This window comes from Copadichromis virginalis, linkage group LG18 (genome assembly GCF_057382275.1).
Source record: "Copadichromis virginalis isolate Kocher_CV1m ecotype Utaka linkage group LG18, C_Virginalis_male_GT1.1, whole genome shotgun sequence".
Classification (NCBI taxonomy): Eukaryota; Metazoa; Chordata; class Actinopteri; order Cichliformes; family Cichlidae; genus Copadichromis; species Copadichromis virginalis.
In genome coordinates, this window is record NC_140635.1 from 7259759 (window position 1) to 7282854 (window position 23096).

Sequence of the window (23096 nt, forward strand, 5' to 3'; positions counted from 1 at the left end):
AGCACAATAAGACACACTCATGACCAGAGATGGGCAGTAACGCGTTATTGTAATCCGATTACTTTTTTCAAGTAACGAGTAAAGTAAGGGATTACTATTGCAAAAACGGTAATTAGATTACGTTACTTTCCCGTAGGAACACTGCGTTACTAAAACCGTGATTTTTTTGCAAGAATGTCTCATGACAGTGACATAAGCAAGTGCGATGTTTGTGACAACAGCTGTGAGCAGATCAACAATGGATCATATATTGAGTCCGGAGAGAGTATGAGCGTGCAGCGTTTAAAGTGTGGAAGTACTGACCTTACTTTGAGTTTGATTCCATAAAAAGTGACAAAAACATTAGCGTCCGTTGTGCGTGGGAAGAAAACTTCTTTTTACAGCGAAAAAAACCCCTAAAAAATGGGAAACTCACAGAGAAACTCGCGGATTCTTCCACTGACCGCCGCCGCACACCTGCACCAGGGTAAGCCTCCGCCTATGCCACTCCTGCTTTACAGGTGAAAATAGAGCAACAGGACCGCTAGTCTTTGATTTTATTTATTTTCTGCTGTGTTTTACTTGCATCTATTTGAAAGAGTACGGAGCCCCCCAGGGGACATGGGAGAAGAAAAAAAATTACGGAGGAAAAAAAAAAAATTAGGGAGGAAAAAAAATAATTAGGGAGGAAAAAAAAAATTAAGACGGACTTTTGCGAGCGCTCGCAAAAGTATTGCGAGCGCTCGCAAAAGTATTGCGAGATCTCGCAATAAGTATTGCGAGCGCTCGCAAAAGTATTGCGAGATCTCGCAAAAGTTTTAGCCGCATTCTTCGGAGGCCGCCAGCTCGAAGCCGACCGGGAGGTCGAGGCACGATGTGCCGGGAAAGCGGTGTTCCTCCCGGCTGTAGTAGGTCTCGACCTCCCGTTAGCTTCGAGCTAGTGGGTGTAAGCTCTCCAAAAACGTCGGAGCTCTTTTGCAAATATGTGATGTCTTGTAAACCGAGCAGGTATCTGACGTTTACACAACTGCATTCACGCCTCAAAATATCTTAAAAGTGTATTTTGTGACCCAGAAAGAGTAATATTACAACTAAGTAGCTGCCGCCATTGTTGGAGTTTTGCGAGATCTCGCAATACTTTTGCGAGCGCTCGCAATACTTATTGCGAGATCTCGCAATACTTTTGCGAGCGCTCGCAATACTTTTGCGAGATCTCGCAAAAGTCCGTCTTAATTTTTTTTTTTCTCCCTAATTTTTTTTTTTTCCTCCCTAATTTTTTTTTTTTCCTCCCTAATTTTTTTTTCTCCCATGTCCCCTGGGGGCTCCGTAAAAGAGTGAGTGTAAACACACACAAAAAAAAATTATGTGCGGGAATGTGCAGAAAATAGGTTTAAATATTAAACAAATTTCTTCCAGTCAGAGAATGTTGCATATAATTACATTTTTGCTTGATGCATAAAGTTAAAAGATTAAAACTAATAAAACAAGTTTTAAAAAGAGACTTTTCCATTTGATTACATTTTGTTTTATTTACATATTGATGGATTATGTAGAAAAAGTAGAATTGGGCTGAAAGAGCTATTGCTTTATCACCTATTCAGGTTGTAAATCGTGTTTTTAAAAAGTAACTAAGTAATTAATTACTTTTGAAAATAAGTAATCAGTAAAGTAACGGGATTACTTTTTGGGGGAAGTAATCAGTAATTAGTTACTGATTACTTTTTTCAAGTAACTTGACCAACACTGCTCATGACTGAAATGATTTTATTCACAGGTTAAATCTTTTATTATTAAAAACAGATGATTTGAAATAGTAACCCACGCTGTCAATCATTGTGCATGTGTGATGTGAACCACATTTATGCATGTTTATGATGCATGTATACAAGAATCTAGGACAACTTTTGAGTGTGTACAAAATTAACCAGTGTTTCCACCAGAGTGCAGATCAGGACCAAATTATCAACTTAAGTAGGTTATTATTTAGTCAGAGAAATCACGCTTGAAATACTTTATTACAGCAGCAGAATACAGTAGAGTTTGGCTCCCAGACTCAAAGTCCAAATATGTTACATTATGAAGCAATTACGTCGGTCACGGAAGATGGCTGCTCCTCCCCGAGCCTGGTTCTGCTGGTGGTTTCTTCCTGTTAAAGGGGAGTTTTCCTTCCCAATGTCACAGAGTGCTTGCTCATAGGGGGTCATGTGACTGTTGAGATTTCTTTGACTGTACATTTCTAAAAACTTTCCTTGACAGTTAGTCCTTGGAGAACCAAATGGAGAAAGTACTCGTCATTCTCAAATAACACAACAATTCTTTACTGGGTTACATCTTGTCAGTGATTTTTCCGTGTTATACATTTCTGCAGGTGAAAATGTAGCATCATAGTGCTGACAAAATAAGCACCTACAGCCAATCAAGATATAAGAAATAACACGTCATCTGAACATAAAGGTTTAATTTAAAAAAAAAAGTTTGACAGAGATAAAAAGTGAGAGATAATTTAAATGGTAAATGGCCTGCATTTGTATAGCGCTTTTCTAGTCCATAGGACCCCAAAGCGCTTTACACTACATTCAGTCATCCACCCATTCACACACACATTCACACAATTTATATACTTTAAATAGCAACACTTGAGATAACAAGCACTATTCCTAGCTATCAGTTGGTTGCATATCACAGAATTTCGCATCTTTCTCCAGGAATACTTTGATTTTGAAATCTCTGTGTTCTCCAGACGCAGTGAACATTACAAATAGCTCCTGCTCTGACTCAGTTACACATGAAAAATGAGGTAATTATTTACAACACATTAAAAAAGGGAGATAGAGTTGAATCTGTGTATTACTTAGATCCATGTACACCAGGCCAAACTAAGAGACTCGTAATTTAGCACCAAATCGATGATCAGAAACATTATTTCTTTAACGTATACAAGGTATAATGTTTTTGGTGCTAACATTAAAACTGGGATAAGGAAGGGAACACTATTAGAAAATCTGTAGACAAGAATTTTTTTTTCAGGTGTTACTTGGACAATTACTCTGTATGAAACTGTAAAAGAGTATCACATAGATTATCTGATCGCTGTCAGTAAAATCATTTTGTTATAAAAACTGAATCGAATGTGTTTTATAAGTTCTGGTAATTTTTTTAACACATGAGGGCCATCGACATTTTTCAGAGTAAAAAAATAAATAAATTAGTAGTAGTAGTATAATTATGAGAGGGTAGTTGCAGTATCGTGTACTGAACAGCAGAGGTCCGCCTTGACTTCTTCAGTGGAGGCGCTGTTCATGTTGTCAAGGTAGTGGGCCCCAGTTTACTGGTAGGCAGCCAGTCTCTAGGTGGAAATTTCCACTCAAACCACACTTGACCAAAGGCCATGAAGATGTTTGAAAAGAGTGATAATGAAACATTAAATAGACTCCCACGCTTAAAAATTTCCATTTTGGTTTGTTCTTCTGTAAACAGCATAAAAGTAGGGGTCATAAACAGCTTGGCTTTAGAGTTTGGGTAAATTGTTCCACAAGTTTGACTTGGAATTTATATATTTGCTTTTTAATTAGGATGTTAATATGTGTGTTAGCTTTAAGAATATTTTTGGTGCTGCATCGTTGGGGAGTTGCAAAGTCTTTTCATGCACAGCAGCGTTCAAGGTTTCCCTCTGAGGCATTTTTCTCCAATCCGCTGTGTGTGAGTGTGTGTGAGTGTGTGTGTGTGTGAGAGAGAGAGAGAGAGAGAGAGAGAGAGAGAGAGAGAGACGTTTTTGGCAGTAGGTGTGTGTAACAGAGAGTGAAGCTGTATTTCGGTAGTTGAATCCACAGTGCAGAGCACAGAATACGTGTGCATGCATAATTCATTTTGGTGAGTGTATGAGACTGCAACATATGGTATAAGGTGAAGAGATCAATCCAATTTAAATTAAAAATCACACAGAATTATCTGTGCTTTTATCACCATCAACCCCTTTGAGGTCACTGTTATATTGCTATGAGGTTGCTATGGAAACTGTCCTCATTTGCTTCCACTGTTAAGAGTAATTTCGTTCTAAAAATTTTAGTTGGCTCATGAAGCAGCTTTTCAGCTTCATTATTTCTCGGTAGTTTGTTTTTATCTTAAACAGCACACTATAAATACGTGTCTTTAGAAGAAAGGTATTATTTAAAACATTTGTTTTCTGCCCTCTTAGAAGATGTTTTTTTTTCTTTACATTCCATCTAATGTGCTTTGACGCAAACAAGGTTTATTACTTTCCAAAGAGGAACTAACCTTTGGTTTGCTTGGGGAAGCAAAATAAAAGCTGAGGTTTGTTACTCTTCAGCCTGCACATTACATAATCTGTGACCTTTAGGCGCTGGAGGAAATTTTAAACAGGTACAAACACACTGTCCCTGCCATTAGAGTTACAATAGGATATACACAAAGACAAAACTGCTACTCTTTTGCAAGGAAAAGTACTACAAACCTTTAGGAATGTCTTGGTGATACAGTAGCAACATGCTTTATAACTTAGATGCTGAACTTAAGTGCAGCATCAGGATGGAGAAGGCACTGGTTGCTTGATTTGGTACATTTTAGATACAAAGAAATCACTTTAACCAACAAAAAGATGAAACGACTAACATAAAATCTGCCCTGCAACATCACTGAAAATAGACTACAACACTGAGACTAATGAGCCAAGCTGATCTTTATCACTGTAACCTTAAACTGAGCTTAGTTCAGGGAGGTCAAGCTTCGCCCACGGTCCCAGTGTATCAGCTCAGCCTAGCTAATGCCTCAGCCGATCCAGTTTTGTGCATCCTGCTCCCAAATCTCATACTTCACTCGTGTTAGCCTTCTTACAGTTGTTGCTACCTCTGCAAGCCATTGTGCAGCCCTCCTCCACCCCCGCTTCCTCTTTTCACTGAGTTTTCGATTTAATCAGTGTAAAGTCCGCAGCCAGTGTTGCTGATGTTTTCATGCTCCACATGAAAGTGTAGGGAGGTCCCAGAAGAGAGCCATACCTTCAACTGTAAATTACTGCAGAAGGAAATATCAGTCTTCTTATGAGAAAAGTATGCCTGACTAGCACGAATGAATATGGCAAATATTTGCCATCAAGGCTTTTAAGTTTTATCCTTTTATTTGCTCAACTAAACACAGTGCAGATGTTAGCATTCAAGGCACAAGTGCTGTACTATTTGCTAACACAGCATGCCTGCGCTGCAGAGGTACATGTATGCAGTTACCTAACTGCATTGAATACTTTAGCCTTGAGGCTGAAGTATGTGTATGCCGCATTCATATTGTGAAACTGATCTTTGTTCTATGAGGGCTTTCACAATTTTGACATACAAAAGCAGCGAGTGAAAGCAAGTGAAGAAATGAATAGAGAAAGTACAATATAACAGCTACAGCACAGGTGTCAAACTCCAGGCCTCGAGGGCCGGTATCCTGCAGGTTAGATGTGTCCTTGATCCAACACAGCTGATTTAAATGGCTAAATGACCTCCTCAACATGTCTTGAAGTTCTCCAGAGGCCTGGTAATGAACTAATCATTTCATTCAGGTGTGTTGACCCACGGTGATATCTAAAACCTGCAGGACACCGGCCCTCGAGGCCCAGAGTTCGGCACCCCTGAGCTACAGTGTGTACAATATTGCATATATTACAGCTCTGTGTTGGCTCCTAATTTCTGAAGTAGTCATAAACAACCATAAGATTTCTACTTCGGCTAATACTATGGCTTTAGTCTAATTACTATTTGAGGTTTTAGCTATGCAACTATTGGAGATCAGTATATACAAATATTCTCTGTTGTTGGCTGCAATAAGTCACATTTGGTGCTTTTAGGTCTTGCTCTTCAGTCTGATGAACTGAAGACCAACTTTTTTTAAAACCCATCAGATTGCTTGAAAATGTCCTAATACAGAAAACACTGGTGTTATTGTCTCTGACATTTTTTGGAAATAGGAAGAATCCCTATTGGTTAAAATTACCCAACAATTCTTAAAATGATTCAAGCTACCACCCATTTTCTCCTCTCCTAAGCTAGTAAAGTAATATGCTGCTTATATATGATTATACAATTAATAATCATGCAATAATATAATATAGTTCCCTTATTTAATTTAATTTATATAGTTAAGCCCATATGTTGTTGTGCAAAGACACAGTTTTGTAGCTTCACCTCTAAACACCATAATCAATCATTTTAAAATATTAGGACTGTTTTGCAGCATTTGGCTGCATCTACGTGGAGAGTGTAACCCAGTATACTTCATAATTCATCTTTTTACTTCTATAAGCAGTCACCTCATCAATAAACACCATCAATAAAGTATGGTGGTCCATTTCCACTGGCAGCCATACATGTTCGTGCCACAGTAGTGGCTCCATCACGTCTGAGAGACGATGTGATTCGGTTCTTAATATGAGCTGTTTCTCTCCTTCTCCATACTTTTCTCTATCTTTATGCTACAAGTTCATCTTAGTTTCTTCTGAGCATAACCAAAGGTTTGCACCTTGTGTTTCCATTTAAGAAGGCGCCTCTTGATAGTACACACTGACAATAATACGCCTACCTCCTCGAGAAAGTTCTTCACTTGGTTAATGTTGTGATGTTGTTTTTCTTAATCGTGGAAATGATTCTGTCATCGTGCACCTTATTTGACTTCAGGCGTTTTGGCTACTCCTAAAGTTCCTGCTTTCTCTCAGATGTTTATTTATTCATTTTTACTCTATTTTCCAGCTTAATGACGGCCTCCCTCACTTGCATTAACATCTCTGTGGCCCTTATATTTAAAGTTACAGTGACCAGCTATAAGTTACAAATTCAACAGTGTGAATAAACTTCAGATTGTCTGCTTCACTTGTCATAAAACATGAGGGAACAGGCTTCACCTGGTCATGAAGCCATGTGTCAGTCAACTGTCCAATGAATTTTGAGCCTCTGATTGTCTGCACTTCAATTACATTTAAGTTGTTTTGGTGTACAGTGGCAAAACCACAAAAATTGTGGCTTTGTCCAACAATTTATGGACCTGTAAAGTGCAGATTTATCTTGCACAGCTTTAACTGCACTAACATAAGATGGCTTCAGTGTTGAGGGAGTTTCATCAGCAGTATGTGAGCTAAACATTATCACACAATCCATGTCACATTTGTATATTTTATTAGATAAACAAAAATATTTTTTTTACAATTCAAATGAGGAAGTACATCAACAACAGAACACCTGGTAGAAGACTGAGCCATTTAAAACAGCAAAAACGAAGTGCAGAAAATATTCAGCTCATCTGATATTAAAGAAATAGAGATATAGAAGGCCTGGATGTTTTCCTTTCATAGAAATTAAAAGAATGGGCGCACGTCTGAGATCACAAACAGTAGCAGACTGTTTGGGTGGCAACTATCAAGACTGATACTGTTATGACTGAGTTAGTCAGTGGGTAGATCCCTTACTGTTACTTAAAGAGCTTTGGCAGCCGCATTGTAACAGATGTCAGGGTCTGCTACTCAGAGGAATGCTCTTTTGTGCATTTGTCTACATTCTTCATAGAAAATCAAATATTTTAATGAAGTATAATCAGAGAAACAATGCGAGCTACAACAGAAACAGAGAAAGCTTTTACATATATTACCAGAAACATGAACACAAAATGATACATTATTTGAGAAAGAATATTTTTACAAAAAAAAGACAAAAGAATTGGCATTACCCTTTAAACAGAGCATTTTAATATTACAATAAGCCATAAATACAGTTTTATTCCAAAATGGATATTCATCATTTCAAAAAGTTATTTAACAGCAGACCAAAACAGTTATTCTTGGGGCCATATTCAATGTAAAATGATTGTTTACAAATTTGATATTTCAATTTTTAAAACATACAACAACTATCTTTGTAGAATATATACGTTTTTATGTGAAATCAGAATCAGAAGACTTTATTTATCCCTAAGGGGGATAAATTCAGGTAACTGCAATAGAATATAAACTCTAATATCTACACGTGTCCTTGGTTACTTTCTGTGCTTTCTCCAAAGTCCAACTGTGCTCTTTCGTTTCACTTCAAGTACTGTAACGTCACTTCAGTAATGCAAAAATAAAGATTCTTTTGAACATTATTTGATTCTTTGAAACTATACTGTGATTCAGATAATGCCTCTCTCTATATTGGTATGAAATAGATTTCAACGCAAATGGATTTTTATGTTGATTTCATTGACTTTACCAGTGTTTTCTTAAAAAAAAAAAATCTTTTGTAACAAACTAACAATGACAAAAATCCACTTTACAGACAAAATGCTTGATAAATCTTCTTTCTTTTTTTTTTTTTTAACCGCATGAAGGAATGCAATGACCAAAAACAGAAGCATAAATAACATATAATCAGGTAAACACACTTTGAGTTGCCTTGTCGCAGTGCTGATGGATCTGCGTAGCAGCTCGTCTGACCTCAGAGAAACATGCTGGTTGCGGGACCTGGCTGACCCCTCGAAGGATTTTTCGTAATTGCCATAAATGAGCGGAACATTTTCAGGAAACACCTGTATTTCCTCTTCCTGTTCCTCTTCATCAGCTGGCTCTCATTGGTTAGCCTCGCTCGTGCGCAACAGCAACAGCAAACACAATGTGTACGACACTTGAGTCTTCACATGCAAAGAGCACAAGATAAGAACAAGAGCGAAACTGGCAAGCTCAAGCTATTTGACTTCCCTACGACACTTCTGAAATTTGGCGTAAATCAGGCCTGAGTGAGCAGAGAATAAAAGACGATGAAAGTAGTTTTTGTTCCAGAGTCTTTTCTTCTTTCTTTTTTTTTTCTTTTTTGGTTTTTTGTTTTGTTTTGTCTTATTTTGCTGTAGAAGTTTGTAAACTGTCTTCAGCCCATGACCACAAACAGCCACTGCTACTCAGCTTTGTGGCAGTAAATGTCCTTTAGTGCTTTTAGCTCTTCAATCAAGGTCTTGTTTTGGTTTTCCAACACAGCCACACGGTTTTCCAGACATTTGACATACTCTTTCTTTTTCCTGCGGCACTCACGAGCTGCTTCCCTGAGGAGGAAATGGAGGAAAAATTTGGATGAGTCTCCAGATGAAAATTTTTTATTTTTTTTATTTTTTTTTTCTAAATGAATGAAAATATAATATAATATAAGAGTCAAGACAAGTCTGCACAATCCATAAAGAAAACAATGTCTGAGGCTTTTGAGTTTGAGTTTCGTGAGTTCGCGAATCTGTTTACGTAGAGATTCGCTGCAGTGTTTCGTTTTCAAATTTTTAAAAAAATCTGCCGATCACCTACAAAAGCAGAAATCTTTAGCTTTGACCTTTTGTGAATAGTCGCTTTAACACAAAGTGTGAACAGCAACCTCCAGACATGCACAATAACACTTCAGTCAAAGTTTCCAATATGCATGAATTAGGGGGTCCCCAACATTTATTCCCTTGCTTGCTTGCAATCATATTTCCATTACTGACATGGAATGATCTTACACCTCAAATACAATCTTTTACTTCTACTTCAGCTCCTACCTGTTTTTCATCAGCCGGACCTCCCTCTTGCGGGTGATCTCCTCGGCGTGCTGTGATGAGGGGTTCTGCATGCTGCCTGGAGACGCAGCCATTACAATGCTCTGAGCCAGGCCCGAGTTTGGTGAACGAAGCTGATAGGCGGGGATGTCTCCAGTAGCGGCTGTAGATGAATACAGACAAAAGAATAGGAGATCAAGATTCTGCAACCTTTTACTTTTTGTAGATCTTTGTTGTCTTTATATTTTCCTCATAAAAACTCTAAATCTGTACAAGAATCTTTACCTGCTTCATTTATCCTTATACCATCAGACTAACACAGAATACAAAATGTTGCATTTTTTTTAAGAAAAATTCTTGAGGTGTGTCCTAACATTATGCTGTACTTATTATTTTATTACATTAAAAGCAGGAATTAGGAGCTCTAATAAAAAGATGTTGGCTCAAACAAACAAACTTCAAAACTTTGCTGCTGAAATACAAAGTCAAGCAGTTCCCACTTCTGAGGGATACTAAGCAACACAGCAAGTACCATAAAGTCTATTTCTGTTCTTTTTATGCAGACATTAGTAAGATCTGCTTTTGTTTTTACTTAATTTGCCCTCATAAATTGTGAATTTATGCTCTAGGACCAGAGTTAAGTGCTTTTAACCATAGGAACTAAAGGTCAGAGGCCTGCTGTGTCCAAATACTCTAAAACACCTTCAGTCCTGCTATTGCTAATGTAATGCAATGTAACTTTATAGCCTGAAGCGGTGCAGAATAAAAAACTTGTTATCAGACTGTCCAATCTAAATAAGCTGCTCACCGTTTGATTTTTGAATAGAGAGTCATTATTGCCTTTATATTATACTAACATTTACTGAAACATATGATAAACTGCAAACAATATGACTGCGTTTATTCTCAGTAGAATAAACCCATAAGTTTCGTTTGTTTCCTCACAAGATCTGGTATCGCTCTAACGAGATAACAGCACTTGCATTTGGGAGGTGACGTTTTTGTAAACCACTGTATGCTACTGATAACTGGTAGCCTCTCGAATTCTTAAAAGAAAGTGATGCTAATTCTGGAGAAGGCTGAAAAAAACAAAGCGATTCTGTGGATGTGGTTTATGAGCTGCTTGATTTGAGTCATCACTTTCATGACTCAACTGTGTGCTGCTCTGCCTGCTGCCTCGTAACATTTCACCCTCTCGTTTTCACTTTGTTCCTGAGAAGTTTCATTGCTCTGCCCTGACCTGCTGTTCACACACACACACACACACACACACACACACACACACACACACACACACACACACACACAGACACACACATACACTCATTCAGAAAGAGACACAGCAGGTGCAAACACACATACACGCACAGACACACAGAGCGTCTGTCTCTTTTTCTCTCATTGTGATAACAGAGTGACTCGGGCTGTGCTGACGTCAGTGCGTGCGTCTCACTTGCCCGTTTGCATTCTCTCTTCCCTGCCTGGCTTCTGTTCCAGGAAACTGGAGTGACGTCAAACCCCCAACTATCTTACCACCCCCTCCCCACCTCTCCCTTACTTATTACCCCCTCCCTGCCTGTCTGCCCAACAACCACTGTAGCGATTAAAAGACTGTGTGTGTGTGTGTGTGTGTGTGTGTGTGTGTGTGTGTGTGTGTGTGTGTGTGTGTGTGTGAACATACTCGCAACAGCGAGAAAGAGTCTGAATGGAGCAACGCTGAGCATACTAACTAAATGCTTGTTTACTTGCTAGATCTGAATTCAACCCTGAACTGTCATGAGTGTTTTTCCTGTTTTGCAACTGCAAGGACACCAGTATGATCTGTGTAAAGACTCATCTTTACTTTCACAAGGCATGAAATTGAAAGTCGAGTAAAAGTAATTTCAATTTCATAAATATGCCCCTGAATGCAAAAGCTTCTGCTCTCACAGTTTACTAAATAAAAGAGATCCTCTTGCAATTAGAAGCTCCAAATACCAAAAGCATATTTTTAAGAGGACTTACATTCAGGTATAATTAGAGCTATGCATCAAATCAAAACATGCACAAATATCTCTCGAAAAAGCACAGAGAAAAGAGTCAGAGTGTTGCAGAGAACACATTATTAAACATGTGAAGAAGCTCTACCTGACTCAGTCTCATCCCCAGTTACAGCCATCTCTGGTTTCCAATAATCCAGCACCACGGCAGAGAGACACCTCACTACAAAAACTCTCCTCTACCACTATCCTTTTCTGCTTTACTTGTATCTCCTTTGCTCCCGCTTCTCCTTTCCTCTCAGCTCTCTGTATCAGAGTGCTCACTTGCCAACTTTACAGCCTGATTACAATTACAGGCATTGACATCACAATGACATCACTACTGCCCGCTGAAGTCAGTAAAACAACCTGGATTAGAGTTCCTCCCACCCTCCCCTCCTGCAGATGAGTAACTGAAGTACAGAAACACAATGTGAGCCAGGCAGGAACGGAGGGAGGGAGGCAGGGAAGGCGGGGGAGCTAATGGGGGGAGGGCGGTAGCTGAGGGGGTGTATTTTTAGCTCCAGTGACGCAACTAGAGCGACGTTCAACAAACAAGAGGATATTGTGTCCCAAGCGGCTGCCATGCAAACTGTTGAGCTCCCTGATTCAAGTTATGTGTGTGTGTGTGTGTGTGTGTGTGTGTGTGTGTGTGTGTGTGTGTTTTGGAAAGTGTTAAGGAAGTAAGAAAATAGTAAACATGGATAATGAAGGTTTTACATTTTTTTCAAGTTTAAGCAAACGTCCATTACTTATCCTGCTGAATTCTACAAAACAGTTATTTAACCAAACCTGTCAAAACAATATTAACCACTTAGTTGCCTGACGGGTCTTTGGTGGGAAAATCAGCAGCCAGGATGGAAAGGACGTGAGTGAAATTTATGGTGTTACTAATTAGGAGGATCATGCATTATTTTTATTTTACTTTTTTTATTTGACAATTCTTGGCACTGTCACAGGTTTACATTTATCACAGCTCAGCCTAACATTTGCAGGGCTTTCACTTTAGACAAAAACCTGCACTCTAACTCCTGGTAATATCGAGAAAAGAATACCAGAGGAACGAAAATAAAGACAGCAAGCAACATTGATTATTGTTGGTTAACCATTGATTCTGAAATCAATTCAAAAAGGGAAACTCTGAACCTCTTAGTAATAGCAACATGCGTAAAAAATGTTTCTATGACTTTTCACCATGGTTAAAACAATCCTGATTAACTATTAGTACATCCACAGCCCTGCTGCTGAGCAGCTCTATTAGCTTTGTTGTTAATACAGAGCTCTTCAGCTGGAAGGAACGAATTAGCCCAAGCACATAGGTGGTTCTGTTTGTGCCAGCTGGATATGGACTTATGGACTGATAAGGTAAATAACACAGTGTCAGGCAGAGTTACTGAGTTACTGAAAAGGCACCTACATGAACTGAAACCTGACCACTAATATGAGACATTCATCAGCTATTACACTGCAAAACTATCGGTTATGATCATAGGGTATGAAACACGATGTCAGTGCATGTGACTCTGTGAAAGTATACAACGAACAGTCCCTGAAAAGCAGAGTATGAAGTAACGAATTACAAATACTGTTTCAGGTATCTGTACTTTAATTGTAGTTTTTTTCCCGACAACTTTTTACTTTTACTCTTTCTACTTCTTACATTTTCAAAACCGGCTCATTACTCTTGCTTTAATGCATCAGAGGGGAGTTACTATTTCACGTCACTCCAGGCCTTCAAACATCAAACCCATTTGAACCTGCAATTTGAACTGCAAATTTAAAGCTTACATGTAAGTCCTCATGCTTTTACATCAGATAAAGGTTGGTCACATGTAACATTATATGAGGTAGAACTATCTGTGTTATTTAAAGGTTGCATGGAAATATGTTATTGCGGGATAAACAGTTTAAACCCCACATCTACTGTTCTTCTGTTTAGAGTCAAAGTCACCCTCTACAGTGCAGGCAATAGAAAGCAGAGGCATTTTCTTTTATTTCCTTAATTTTTTCTGCTCACTTTCTGCTAATCTGATTCAAGATAAGAATATTTATAAGAATGACATTTTAGACTAAAATAAACCACTAATATTATTTTCTTATTACATCAATATGGCAAGTTTCAGTTAGCTTTGCATAAAAGTAGCTGGTAGAAATGTCCTTTAAAGAGATACTTTTTACTTTCTTACTTTGAGTCAATTTCAGAGCCTGTACCTTTTCACTTTTACTTGAGTAAACAAGTGGAATCACTACTTCATCTTTTACTGGAGTATTTTTTAACAATAGTATCTGCACTTCTACTTAAGTACAGACTTTCTGTACTTTTGGAACCTCTGCTGATAAGTCAAGCGCATGGGCGAGTGCTACTTTGATCTTATCATTGACTGTAAATCAAACTAGAACTTCACCTTCTAATTAACATGTTTCGGATGTTCTGAATGCAATTAGAATGCAGTTTTATCCAGTTAACTTCAGGTTAACAAGCGTTGAGCACAACCAGCTCCTTCACAGAAAACAACTTAATTCTGTTCTTTTTCCTATTCATTACTTTGATCTTCAGGTTAAAGGGTTTAGTTTGCATGGTGTTGAGGCTGAAGTGCAACATCAGAAAGACCGTTGTAGCTGAATTTCAAAAAGGACATGAAAGAAAGACAGAATTTTTTTTTAAACCCAATGAAAACAGGAGCCCACTCAAGGTGGTTCAGGGTATTTACTGATGATTACAGAAGTAGCAGGGGGGGATTCTTCAGTATGCAGAGCTATACTCTCTTCTTAGATTCACTCAAACACTGCAAAACGGATTAGCCAGCACTTCGTGGTGCAAAAGGATACTAATCCAAACCATACTGCAAGACCAACCCAAGAGTTTATCAATCAAAGAAATGGGACATTGTTCAATGGACGAGTCAGTCACCTGATCTCAACCCAAGAGAGCATCCTGTTCAGTTAAATACAAAACTCAATGCAGAAAGATCCACAAACAAGCAGAAACTCAAGGGAAGAAAATCATCACCTGTAATGTCCATAGTTTTAGACTTCAGGCAGTCATTAACCCTTTGTCCAAAAAACCAAAACTGACCTATTCGTGTCCTTTAACAGGTACCAGAGGCTCCAAGTTCTGCCAGATGACAGCGATAAGCTCTTTGCTGAGCTATGTGTTACTTTCGATATGAAGCAAGAGATTAGACCTGACAACACAACATGGTCAACAGCAGCTGGACAGAGAGATATCTTAACTAAAGAAGAAAGAGAGTGGCTTGGAGTAGAGCAGATGAGTAAGCCTTCACCACATCTTGATGAATTCAAGCACTTACTCAGAACAAATAATCATCTTTTTGGTGCTTTGAAGATGGAACTGCAGCTGTGTTCAAAGTAAGAAATGAACTTGAGGCAATTTTTTACAAACTTGCTTAAGAAATCACTGAAAGTAAAAGATGAATATATTGCACAATGAATCCAAGTGGTGTGGACACATTTGTGGAACGTAATGGAAATCCTAATGAAACTTTAATATTGCAGAGTTATGAATCTCAAATGTTTTTTGAGATACAATTTACTGTCTGTAGGACGAATTACTGTCACAAAGGGTCTTGCATGTTTTCACTGAGAAACATCCCATAATTTATTGAGTCCTTAATCCCACGATGTCAGATGGGGATTACCATATTATTATTTTTTTACACAGATTTTGATCTCTGCTATCACTTATGGCTTATATCTGTGGAGAAAATAAATAAATAAAAATCTGAGGTGCCGTTAGAAAAAGCCAAAACATTCAATATTTACACCCCAACATGTATGCTGCTGTTTCGTAAAGGATGTTTCTGATATAAATTCAAAGTTGCACCCTACCTTGGATGAGTACCTGTCCTCCCTGGATAAAGAGCTGCTGTGGAGAATCTCCAGGCTGAGCTGCACACTGTAAGACAGTGGCTCCAGGCTGTGGGGTGGGACTACTTGTTACTGGCAGGTTCTGGACCCCCTGTAGACCTGGAACCCCAGGGCTGGACAACTGGATGGCTCTCCCTTGGGTGATTGCAACTGTGTAGGGGATTTCATGAAGTTAGAATGAAGAAATAGTAACATCTAATGCTTGAAATTTGATTTTCTGTGCTCCAATAGCTCACAGAGCTTCATGGTCCTAACAGGAGCCATAAAGCTCTATATGTCACGATCCTGGGTCTTATGACCCAGTGTTTTGAGTTTTAGTTCATTTTGATGTTTTAGTTTATGTAAGCCCTTCAGGTTCCTAAGTTCATTTGTTATCATGCTTAAGTGTTTCTAGTTCTTATTATTTCCCCCTCGTGTTTCCAACTATGGTAAATCTCCCCTGCTTTTCATGTGTTTCATGTCTGTGTCTTACATTGTGAAGTTTGGGTTGTCATGTCTACGTCTCATTATGTTTCCTGTTTTATTGTGAAGAGGTCTGGTGTTTCTGTGTTCATCGTGTTCAGTTTTACTCTTCCCCTGTGGCGTTGTTATGTTCATGTTGATCTACTGTGCCTTTCTGTTCCATGTTTCAGATCCCTATGTTCTGTCTCCCCCAGTCTGTTAAGTCCACATGTCTTGAGTTCCGTCAGTGTGTTTCCTGTTTTACTTTCACAGTCTGTTCTATGTTAATGTTTCTAGTTTTGCTTCCCTTGCCTCGTCCTGCTTAATTACTCTCAGCTGTGCTCTCCTCCTGTGGCTCATTCCCCCTCGTTATCCCTCAGTGTATTTAAGCCCCATGTTTCTCTTTGTCAGTGTTGCGTCCTCCATCATAGCTGTGTGATTTTTTTTTCCCTGTGGCTCCTTGTGCTTTAGTTTTTCCCAGTTTAGTTTATTTTGTATTGTTTTTCGTGTCCCACTCCACGCCAGCAATAAAGCTGTGTTTTTTGAGTTTAACTTTTGACTCTGTGAGTTTGCGTTTGGGTCCTACTCTTGCCTGCACACAGCCGTACTGTGACACTATAAGCTATTGGAGAACATTTTCTCTAAACGACTTAGATAATTATTAAGTTAACCCACTGTGAACACTTAAAGCTTCCAAATGTGTGCACGGGAAGGAAAGGAATACCTTTGCCTTTCATTCCTCTTCAAGCAATGAAATATTTCCTGTAATTGCATGTACCCAATGAACTGATTATATGCAACAATCTTGAGCCACTCTCACTTCTTTATATTTTCTGGGAAACATTTAAAACATGAATGGGAATTTGGTACACAAGGCAAAAACAGAGTTTTTACAAATTTAACAAATTTGAAAATCAATATTTGGTATGACCGCCTTTGTTCTTCAGCACAGCCTGAACTCTGTTAGGCAAGCTTTCTTTTAATTTCTTTTAACAGACTTCATGAAGCGTTCCCCATAGCTCATAGGTCAGTGTTAATTGGATTCATGAAGAAAGAAAGAAACAGAAATGGTCAGGAACAAGAACTGGATCGAAAAGAAGTGAAAAAGCTGCCAATATCTAAAGAAAATGCCTGGACAACTATTACTCAAGACCACTTTAAAAATTACAGGCTCCTTGGAAGCACGGTATAAATAGTGAAGTGTGGCTAAAACTCTTTTGCACAGTTCTGTAAATGTATGTTCCAGAGCAGAAAATGCTGAAGAGGACTCTCTAGTGAGTGGACCATTCTCGTGTGTACTGACTGTATTGTCCGGAGCTGGTCTGGTAGATGGAGGTTGGCACTGTGGGGGAGTTGGAAACTGGCACTTCATCCTCCGTCTTTTCCTCTTCAATTTTAGGAACTGCCAGTGAGTTGGAGGAAAGCTCATTCAAAATTTTCCTGCCAAACAAAATAAAGTATTTTCATAAAGACCTTTTAACACTAGCAGACTTTTTATGACATATATCACAATTTATCTTACTCTTCATATCCTCTCACCAATATGAAGGACGCCTGGAGAGAAGCTCCCGCCTTTTCTGTGTGTCTGTTACTGACTCGTCATCCTCCAGTTCTGCTACAGTAGCAATCTGAGTAAAAAGCAGGCAGTAATTAATAGTGATGAGTAATCCACATTGTTTTCTTTTTTAAATTATTTTGGCAACATCATTTGTGCTAAATGTTGTCACTGAGTGGGTGTATCTTTCCACACACTGTCTTTTGTAGAACACTGGGAGGTGTTTGTGAGAGACAAAGATGACGTCAAAGAAGGAATTTGAGCTGCATTTTTTCAAGCCCTACTCTTTTCAACGCATTGCATGTCACAAGAGACAATAACTGTAGTGCGCAAAAGTCTTGCCACTCTTGATTTCTTTATAGTTTTCCAGGGAAAATTATGTATTGAAGTGTGCAAATATATATGGAAATACAGTATAAAAGGCAAAAACTGAGTTTTTACATTTCTAACAAGCTTAAACTCTTAGCGAAAGCTTTTTTGTAACTTTTTTTAAGTCTCCAGGCTTCTTAAAGGACATTCAAAGCTCTTTTTTTTAGGTATTTGTTGCCTTTTGTTCTGTTCTTGGTCATGATGATCCAACACCACCTCTGTAATATTGAGGTCTTAGCTCTGGGGAGGCTAATCCCTGACTGATATTGATTCATTGTGTCTTTTTCCATCCAGCTATGTTTTACTCCATTGGCAGTGTATAGAGAGGTACTAGTCTGCATTCTTAATTCCAACAATTTTCACAAGATCCCCAACACCACTGACTGACATGGAGTCCTAACCCATGACACACACTCACTGTTGCCCCTCTCTCTTGACCTCCTCCGCACATATTGATTATGATTTTAACCAAAAATGTCAAATTTGGATTCATCACTCTGTAAGACTCACCATGTTGATTTTCAACCAAGCTCCTGTGCAATCTTGCATAACTGAGCTATTTCTTTCTACTTCCCTTCCTTAAGATTAGCCCAATTCTTCCACTGAGACATTTCTGATGAGGCTTAAACTGACAGTAGATGGGTCAACTGGAAGGCCTGATGCATTGAGTATTTACAGAATTTTTTCCCTATTTCCTAAGGACATGAATAGATTTTTTAGGCCTGCCACTTCTTTTTTTGTCCTCCATCTGTCCACACAATCCCAAGATATGCCAACTTTGTGGCTGATATCAAGGACTCAACTCTTTAGGAATCACCTTGGTGAGATATATATCTCGATGTCCATCAAACTCTTGTTGTTGACATTTTTCACAGATTCAACTAAAGAAATTGGAATAAAATGATGTGCCTTTGCAGTAGGTTGTTTGCAACAAAGTGCCTGAAGATATGATTTACATTGGTTCACTGCTAAGTTGTCTGTAATGTGTTGACACAGCACTGCTTTATCCCTTGAGATGGGTGCCTGTTTTATGTTCGAGTGATTCATAGATCAGTGTTAAGCAAAAACAAATTAAAAAAAATCATAAATCCTGAAATTGGTCAGGTACAAGGTTTGAACTATGAATGAGTGAAAAGCAGTCAAAGTCCAAATGAAAAAACTTTCAGAAACACTGGAGAACTGTGGTTCAAGCCACTTTCAAATTACAAGAAAGTCTGGCTTTTTAGAAACAACATATAAAGGGTCAAGACATTTGCACAGCACTGTATATTCTGCACAATTATTTGCAAAAAAAAAGTTACCACCTTTCTCCCCTCAAGCATTTGTTTGTTTTCCCAACTGAAACATACTGTGGGAATAATAACAAAGTCAACCTGGTAATGTGTCATAAGCCAAAGGGCTTTTATGACTCACGCTGCTGTGTAATGAATGTACATTAGGATAATATCTGTACCAGACAAAGGTGCCGGGTTAAACAGAGGTGTGTCCATTAATTTGTAATAGAGTGGAGGCTGGAACTAAGCTTGTTAGCTTTATGCTCTGGAAGCAAATTTAAAGCAAGAAATAACTGTGCTGTGCTGTTACGCACACAGTGTTAGTGCTGACTTTAAACAGGATGTTTTGCATCCTCCAGATGTTTAATGGCACTCAATCAGAGTCTTACGTTAAGACTTACTGATGCAGGATTTATTTAAATAACAGTTATTACTGGAAACGTACAGCTAATACCAGCAGTCAATCGGCAACAAGTCAAACTTGCTACTGATAGTTTCACAGATAAGAAGTACAGAGTAGTTTGAAACCAGTCAACAAAACCACGTTGTGGTGTAGATCTATGCCAGCTGACTGTGCATTTCAAAGATATAATCTATTTTCATGCTAATTTCCTTGAAAAAATACTTTCCATGAGACGACAAAGTAACCTCTGCTTTGCAAACAAAGCTGCACAGTAGAGAAAAGTCTGCTTCTCCATTTTAACCACTGTTTCCTTTCTCAGGCCCTATACTTCTAGACACTGGTCCTCAATACAATAATATTAATAACTTCTTGCCAGCATTTTCACATGACAGATCACTGTTATCTGATGCATCTGCAGCTCTACAGCAGTCATCTAAACGAGACACAACATCTCCTGAGAGTGAAGGTTAGACTGATGAGCTTAAACCTCAGTTCCTGCCGCTCGCTTGAATCCTATTAACAGATGCACTACATTAAACCATAAGCCCTGCAGTGTGCCTTGTACACAGCAGTTACAAGTTCATTGACCAAGATATTGATCTCGATCTAAATTAGTGTACAGAGCAGAGTGAGGACAGTATTTACTGCTTTTCTAGGTGTTATTGTCAGGCTTTGTGGCTTAAATGTTCATCTTACTAGAGCATTTGCATCAGGAGTGCTTTGACAGAGATACTCATCTTGAAACATGTTCAAATGACTCGAGGTGTTACTGGAGGCTCGACTTGACTTAAGATTTGTCGGGACTTGTTTTCAGTGACTTGAGGCATAATCTGGACTTATCCTAATGGACTTGAAACTTGCTCTGAAACGTCTGACCTGATCATATCTTGAATTATGTAAGACCTGAGACCCACCCTGAGAGACTGGCAACTTGGCTAAGAGTTGACTTCAGTCTCCTGATTGACTTGGGTTCTGACTCTGGCATGACCCATAGGAGCCTCTAACTACTTTGCTTACTGCATACAGATGTTTCATTAGTCTCCAGTTAAAATTTGGAACTGAAATTAAATTTTGCGTGTATTGACAAAGCTATTCTCTGATGTGAAACACTGAGTCATCCATTAACAGAGTTCAAATGAGTTCTGAGGCAAGCATGGGCCCTCACCTGGACAGTCTGAACTTGTGGTGATTGTATAACAGAGGCCTGCGGGGCCTGGATGACCCCCTGGATTTGAACTGTCTGACCAGGCAGCTGAACAACAGTCACACCGGAAGACTCTTCTGCTAGTGACGCCTGCAGGCACACATGAAATGATGAATGTTTGCCTGCAACAGTTAGACTTGAGTGTCTGAACACCTCTTGTCTCTGAACACATCTTAAAGTTTGTTTGTTCTCTTCCGGTTAAAACCACCAAACACTTCCTAACCGCGCATGTGTGCACCTGAGCAGCAGCTGCAGGAGAAGGGCTGGTTTCACTCTGGTTTTCCTCTCCATCTGTCAATGAGTCATTTAAACTTCTGTCCAGCTGAGACGATACGGAGCTATCCATAGTCGCTCACCTAGACAGACAGATGGACGGGCAAATTAATAATGATACAACTGAAGCAGACAAAGGCAATCCTAATGTTTTCTTCTCTAACATCATTACACAGGTAAAAGACAAATAAATGTGTTTTTGCAGTCCAATTTCCCCCTCAGTATTCATTAAACATTGGCTACAGATAGACATTTAACCTTGGAATATCGGCAAGAATTGTCTTGTGCTTACAAGACCTGTGTTATATTTTTATATTGTGTTATAAGTGTTCTATCTGCACTTAATTACTTTGTTCAGTACGATTCCGTTCAAGCTTAACTGACACGCAAAAAATATCCAGACAGCCGGGTGCATAGAGGCAGAAATAACAACATTAACTGCACTGTAATGAAGTGCAGAATAATGAGATGGTGAACTGAATGCTCCTCAATCAGTGAGTCTGAAATACAATTTGAGAAGACAGAGCCAACAGAAATAAATGAAGTGAAAACACTCCAAATTATTTGTCCGAAGATCTGTGCTGAGAGTAAGTGTTTTTCAGCTTGTAACAAATTTGCATTATATAACTAGCAAGCTCATTTAGTGTGGCAGCCACCGGGTGAAGCTGGCTGACTGAATTTAGGCTTTTTTTTCACAATTTGGACGACAGACTGTTACAAACTCGAGTACAATTTTGTTAGAGGGCAACAATGACAATGAAAGGCTGTAAAGATTTGTGTCCAACTGGGTTTTAGAAAATTAAAAGAGGTTTGCTTCAAATTAGAGGCTGGCTGCAGTGTCAAAACTAAACAAATGGAGGGATTCTAATTCTATTTTTACAGGGTCTAGCCTCAAACTGTTTATTCTCTTCTACTGATGGCAAACTCTGAAGTTTCTTACTAGTGAAAATCTGAAACATTTCAATAAAATTTAATTAGCAATCCACAGCCGTTTGCCCTAGAAATGTCCTGAACCCGTTTTAATATATTTCGAGATGTGTGAATTTTTCTTAAAGCAGCACCCATATTTGTTAACAAGACAGCCACTTTTTAACGTTTCAAGTAAAACAAATTACACGCAGTTACAACAGAGCTTTGTCGGTTGAACTAAGAAAAAATAGGGGACAAAATGGACTTCCGTTTTAAGGGCAGACCTTACGGGGTGAAAATTTGACAAATGTTGGACTTTTATTTTGAGCAACATATTTTAATACAATTTTAAAATAAATTGTGTTACACATGACGAATTTGGAATAAAAAAAAACAAAGTCTTCACATTGGATATTTTAGAATATTTTACGTAGTTGGGCTTAGGATTTTTATTTTGAAGAGGTCGCGTCCACTCCACTTCCGACATCTATTCCGCCTGACTTGACTTAGCTCAGTAAACTTCAGAGAGGAACTGCTGACAGTTGAGAACATTTTGTTTAACTCCATGATGGTCGGCAATTTATCAGCTGTGGTTACAAAATTAGGCTTTAATGGAGCGTTTCGCACCGAAGATGTATTTGCACATTTTCCTTCGACTCTGCCCGACTGGCGCTGACCAAAAATGTGACAGCTTTGCAGCGACTTACCGAAGTTTTACGTAGCCTGAGTCGTCACTAATGACAGTATGGGTGAACGGCCCGTGCCTTCGCTCACGTAGTTTCCACGTCAGCGCTGATGATGCTGTGCCGAAAATGTCGACAGGCGAGTCAGTTTAACGCCGAAGAGTGTCGAGGTGGAGCGAGAGCATTCACTCCTTCCTGCTTCCTTGTTTACACTCGGCGGGCGAAAAAAACGAGCCGTGGCTAAATTCTTTCTTTAAGTCAACAGAATGCAGGAATTTCACGGGAAGACGCCACACATAAGATCTTAGAATCTGGAAATTAATTCAAATGTCTATCTTTTAGTTTTTCTACCGTGTATGTGTCCGCGAAATGTTTGAAATAAATTGTTTCCGAAAAACAGTCATAGCTACAGCTTAACTCGACCCCTTTATGTTAAAGTTTTCAAAAGGGTAATTGTTTTAATTTAGCATGGTAAGAGAAGTATATTCATATTCATACATTCAATTTTCGGAACAAGGAAATTTCAAATTAAACAACAAAAGTCGAAGTGTGCAATAACAGTGCTACAGTGA

The 23096-nt window shown here is 38.8% G+C and overlaps 1 protein-coding gene across 3 annotated transcripts; it reads right to left on the minus strand.

The window, feature by feature from the left end:
• Positions 1-7125: 7125 nt before the first annotated feature.
• crema (cAMP responsive element modulator a) lies at positions 7126-22641 on the minus strand. 3 transcript variants are annotated; one of them, XM_085438460.1, is made up of 8 exons: positions 22549-22641; positions 20898-21015; positions 20621-20749; positions 17394-17482; positions 17158-17294; positions 15375-15563; positions 9511-9670; positions 7126-9030 (listed from the first exon to the last, which is right to left on the minus strand). In XM_085438460.1, the coding sequence occupies exons 2-8, from the start codon at positions 21003-21005 to the stop codon at positions 8886-8888; spliced, it is 957 nt and encodes a 318-aa protein (XP_085294586.1). In that variant the 5' UTR covers positions 21006-21015; positions 22549-22641; the 3' UTR covers positions 7126-8885. The 3 variants fall into 3 exon arrangements, with proteins under 3 accessions (XP_085294586.1, XP_085294587.1, XP_085294588.1); XM_085438461.1 differs by lacking the exon at positions 20621-20749 and having other exon boundaries at positions 22549-22638; XM_085438462.1 differs by lacking the exons at positions 15375-15563; positions 17158-17294; positions 17394-17482; ... (1 more) ...; positions 20898-21015; positions 22549-22641 and adding an exon at positions 11635-11902.
• Between the last annotated feature and the right edge of the window lie 455 nt (positions 22642-23096).

Excerpts from the sequence above, each read along its gene's own strand:
- crema (XM_085438460.1), bottom strand. The coding sequence starts at position 21,005 with ATGGATAGCTCCGTATCGTCTCAGCTGGACAGAAGTTTAAATGACTCA. Across the intron at positions 20,750-20,897 it reads CTCCTGCAGCTGCTGCTCAG|GCGTCACTAGCAGAAGAGTC; the intron begins GTGCACACATGC and ends GTGTGCCTGCAG. Across the intron at positions 9,031-9,510 it reads GTCCGGCTGATGAAAAACAG|GGAAGCAGCTCGTGAGTGCC; the intron begins GTAGGAGCTGAA and ends TTTCCTCCTCAG.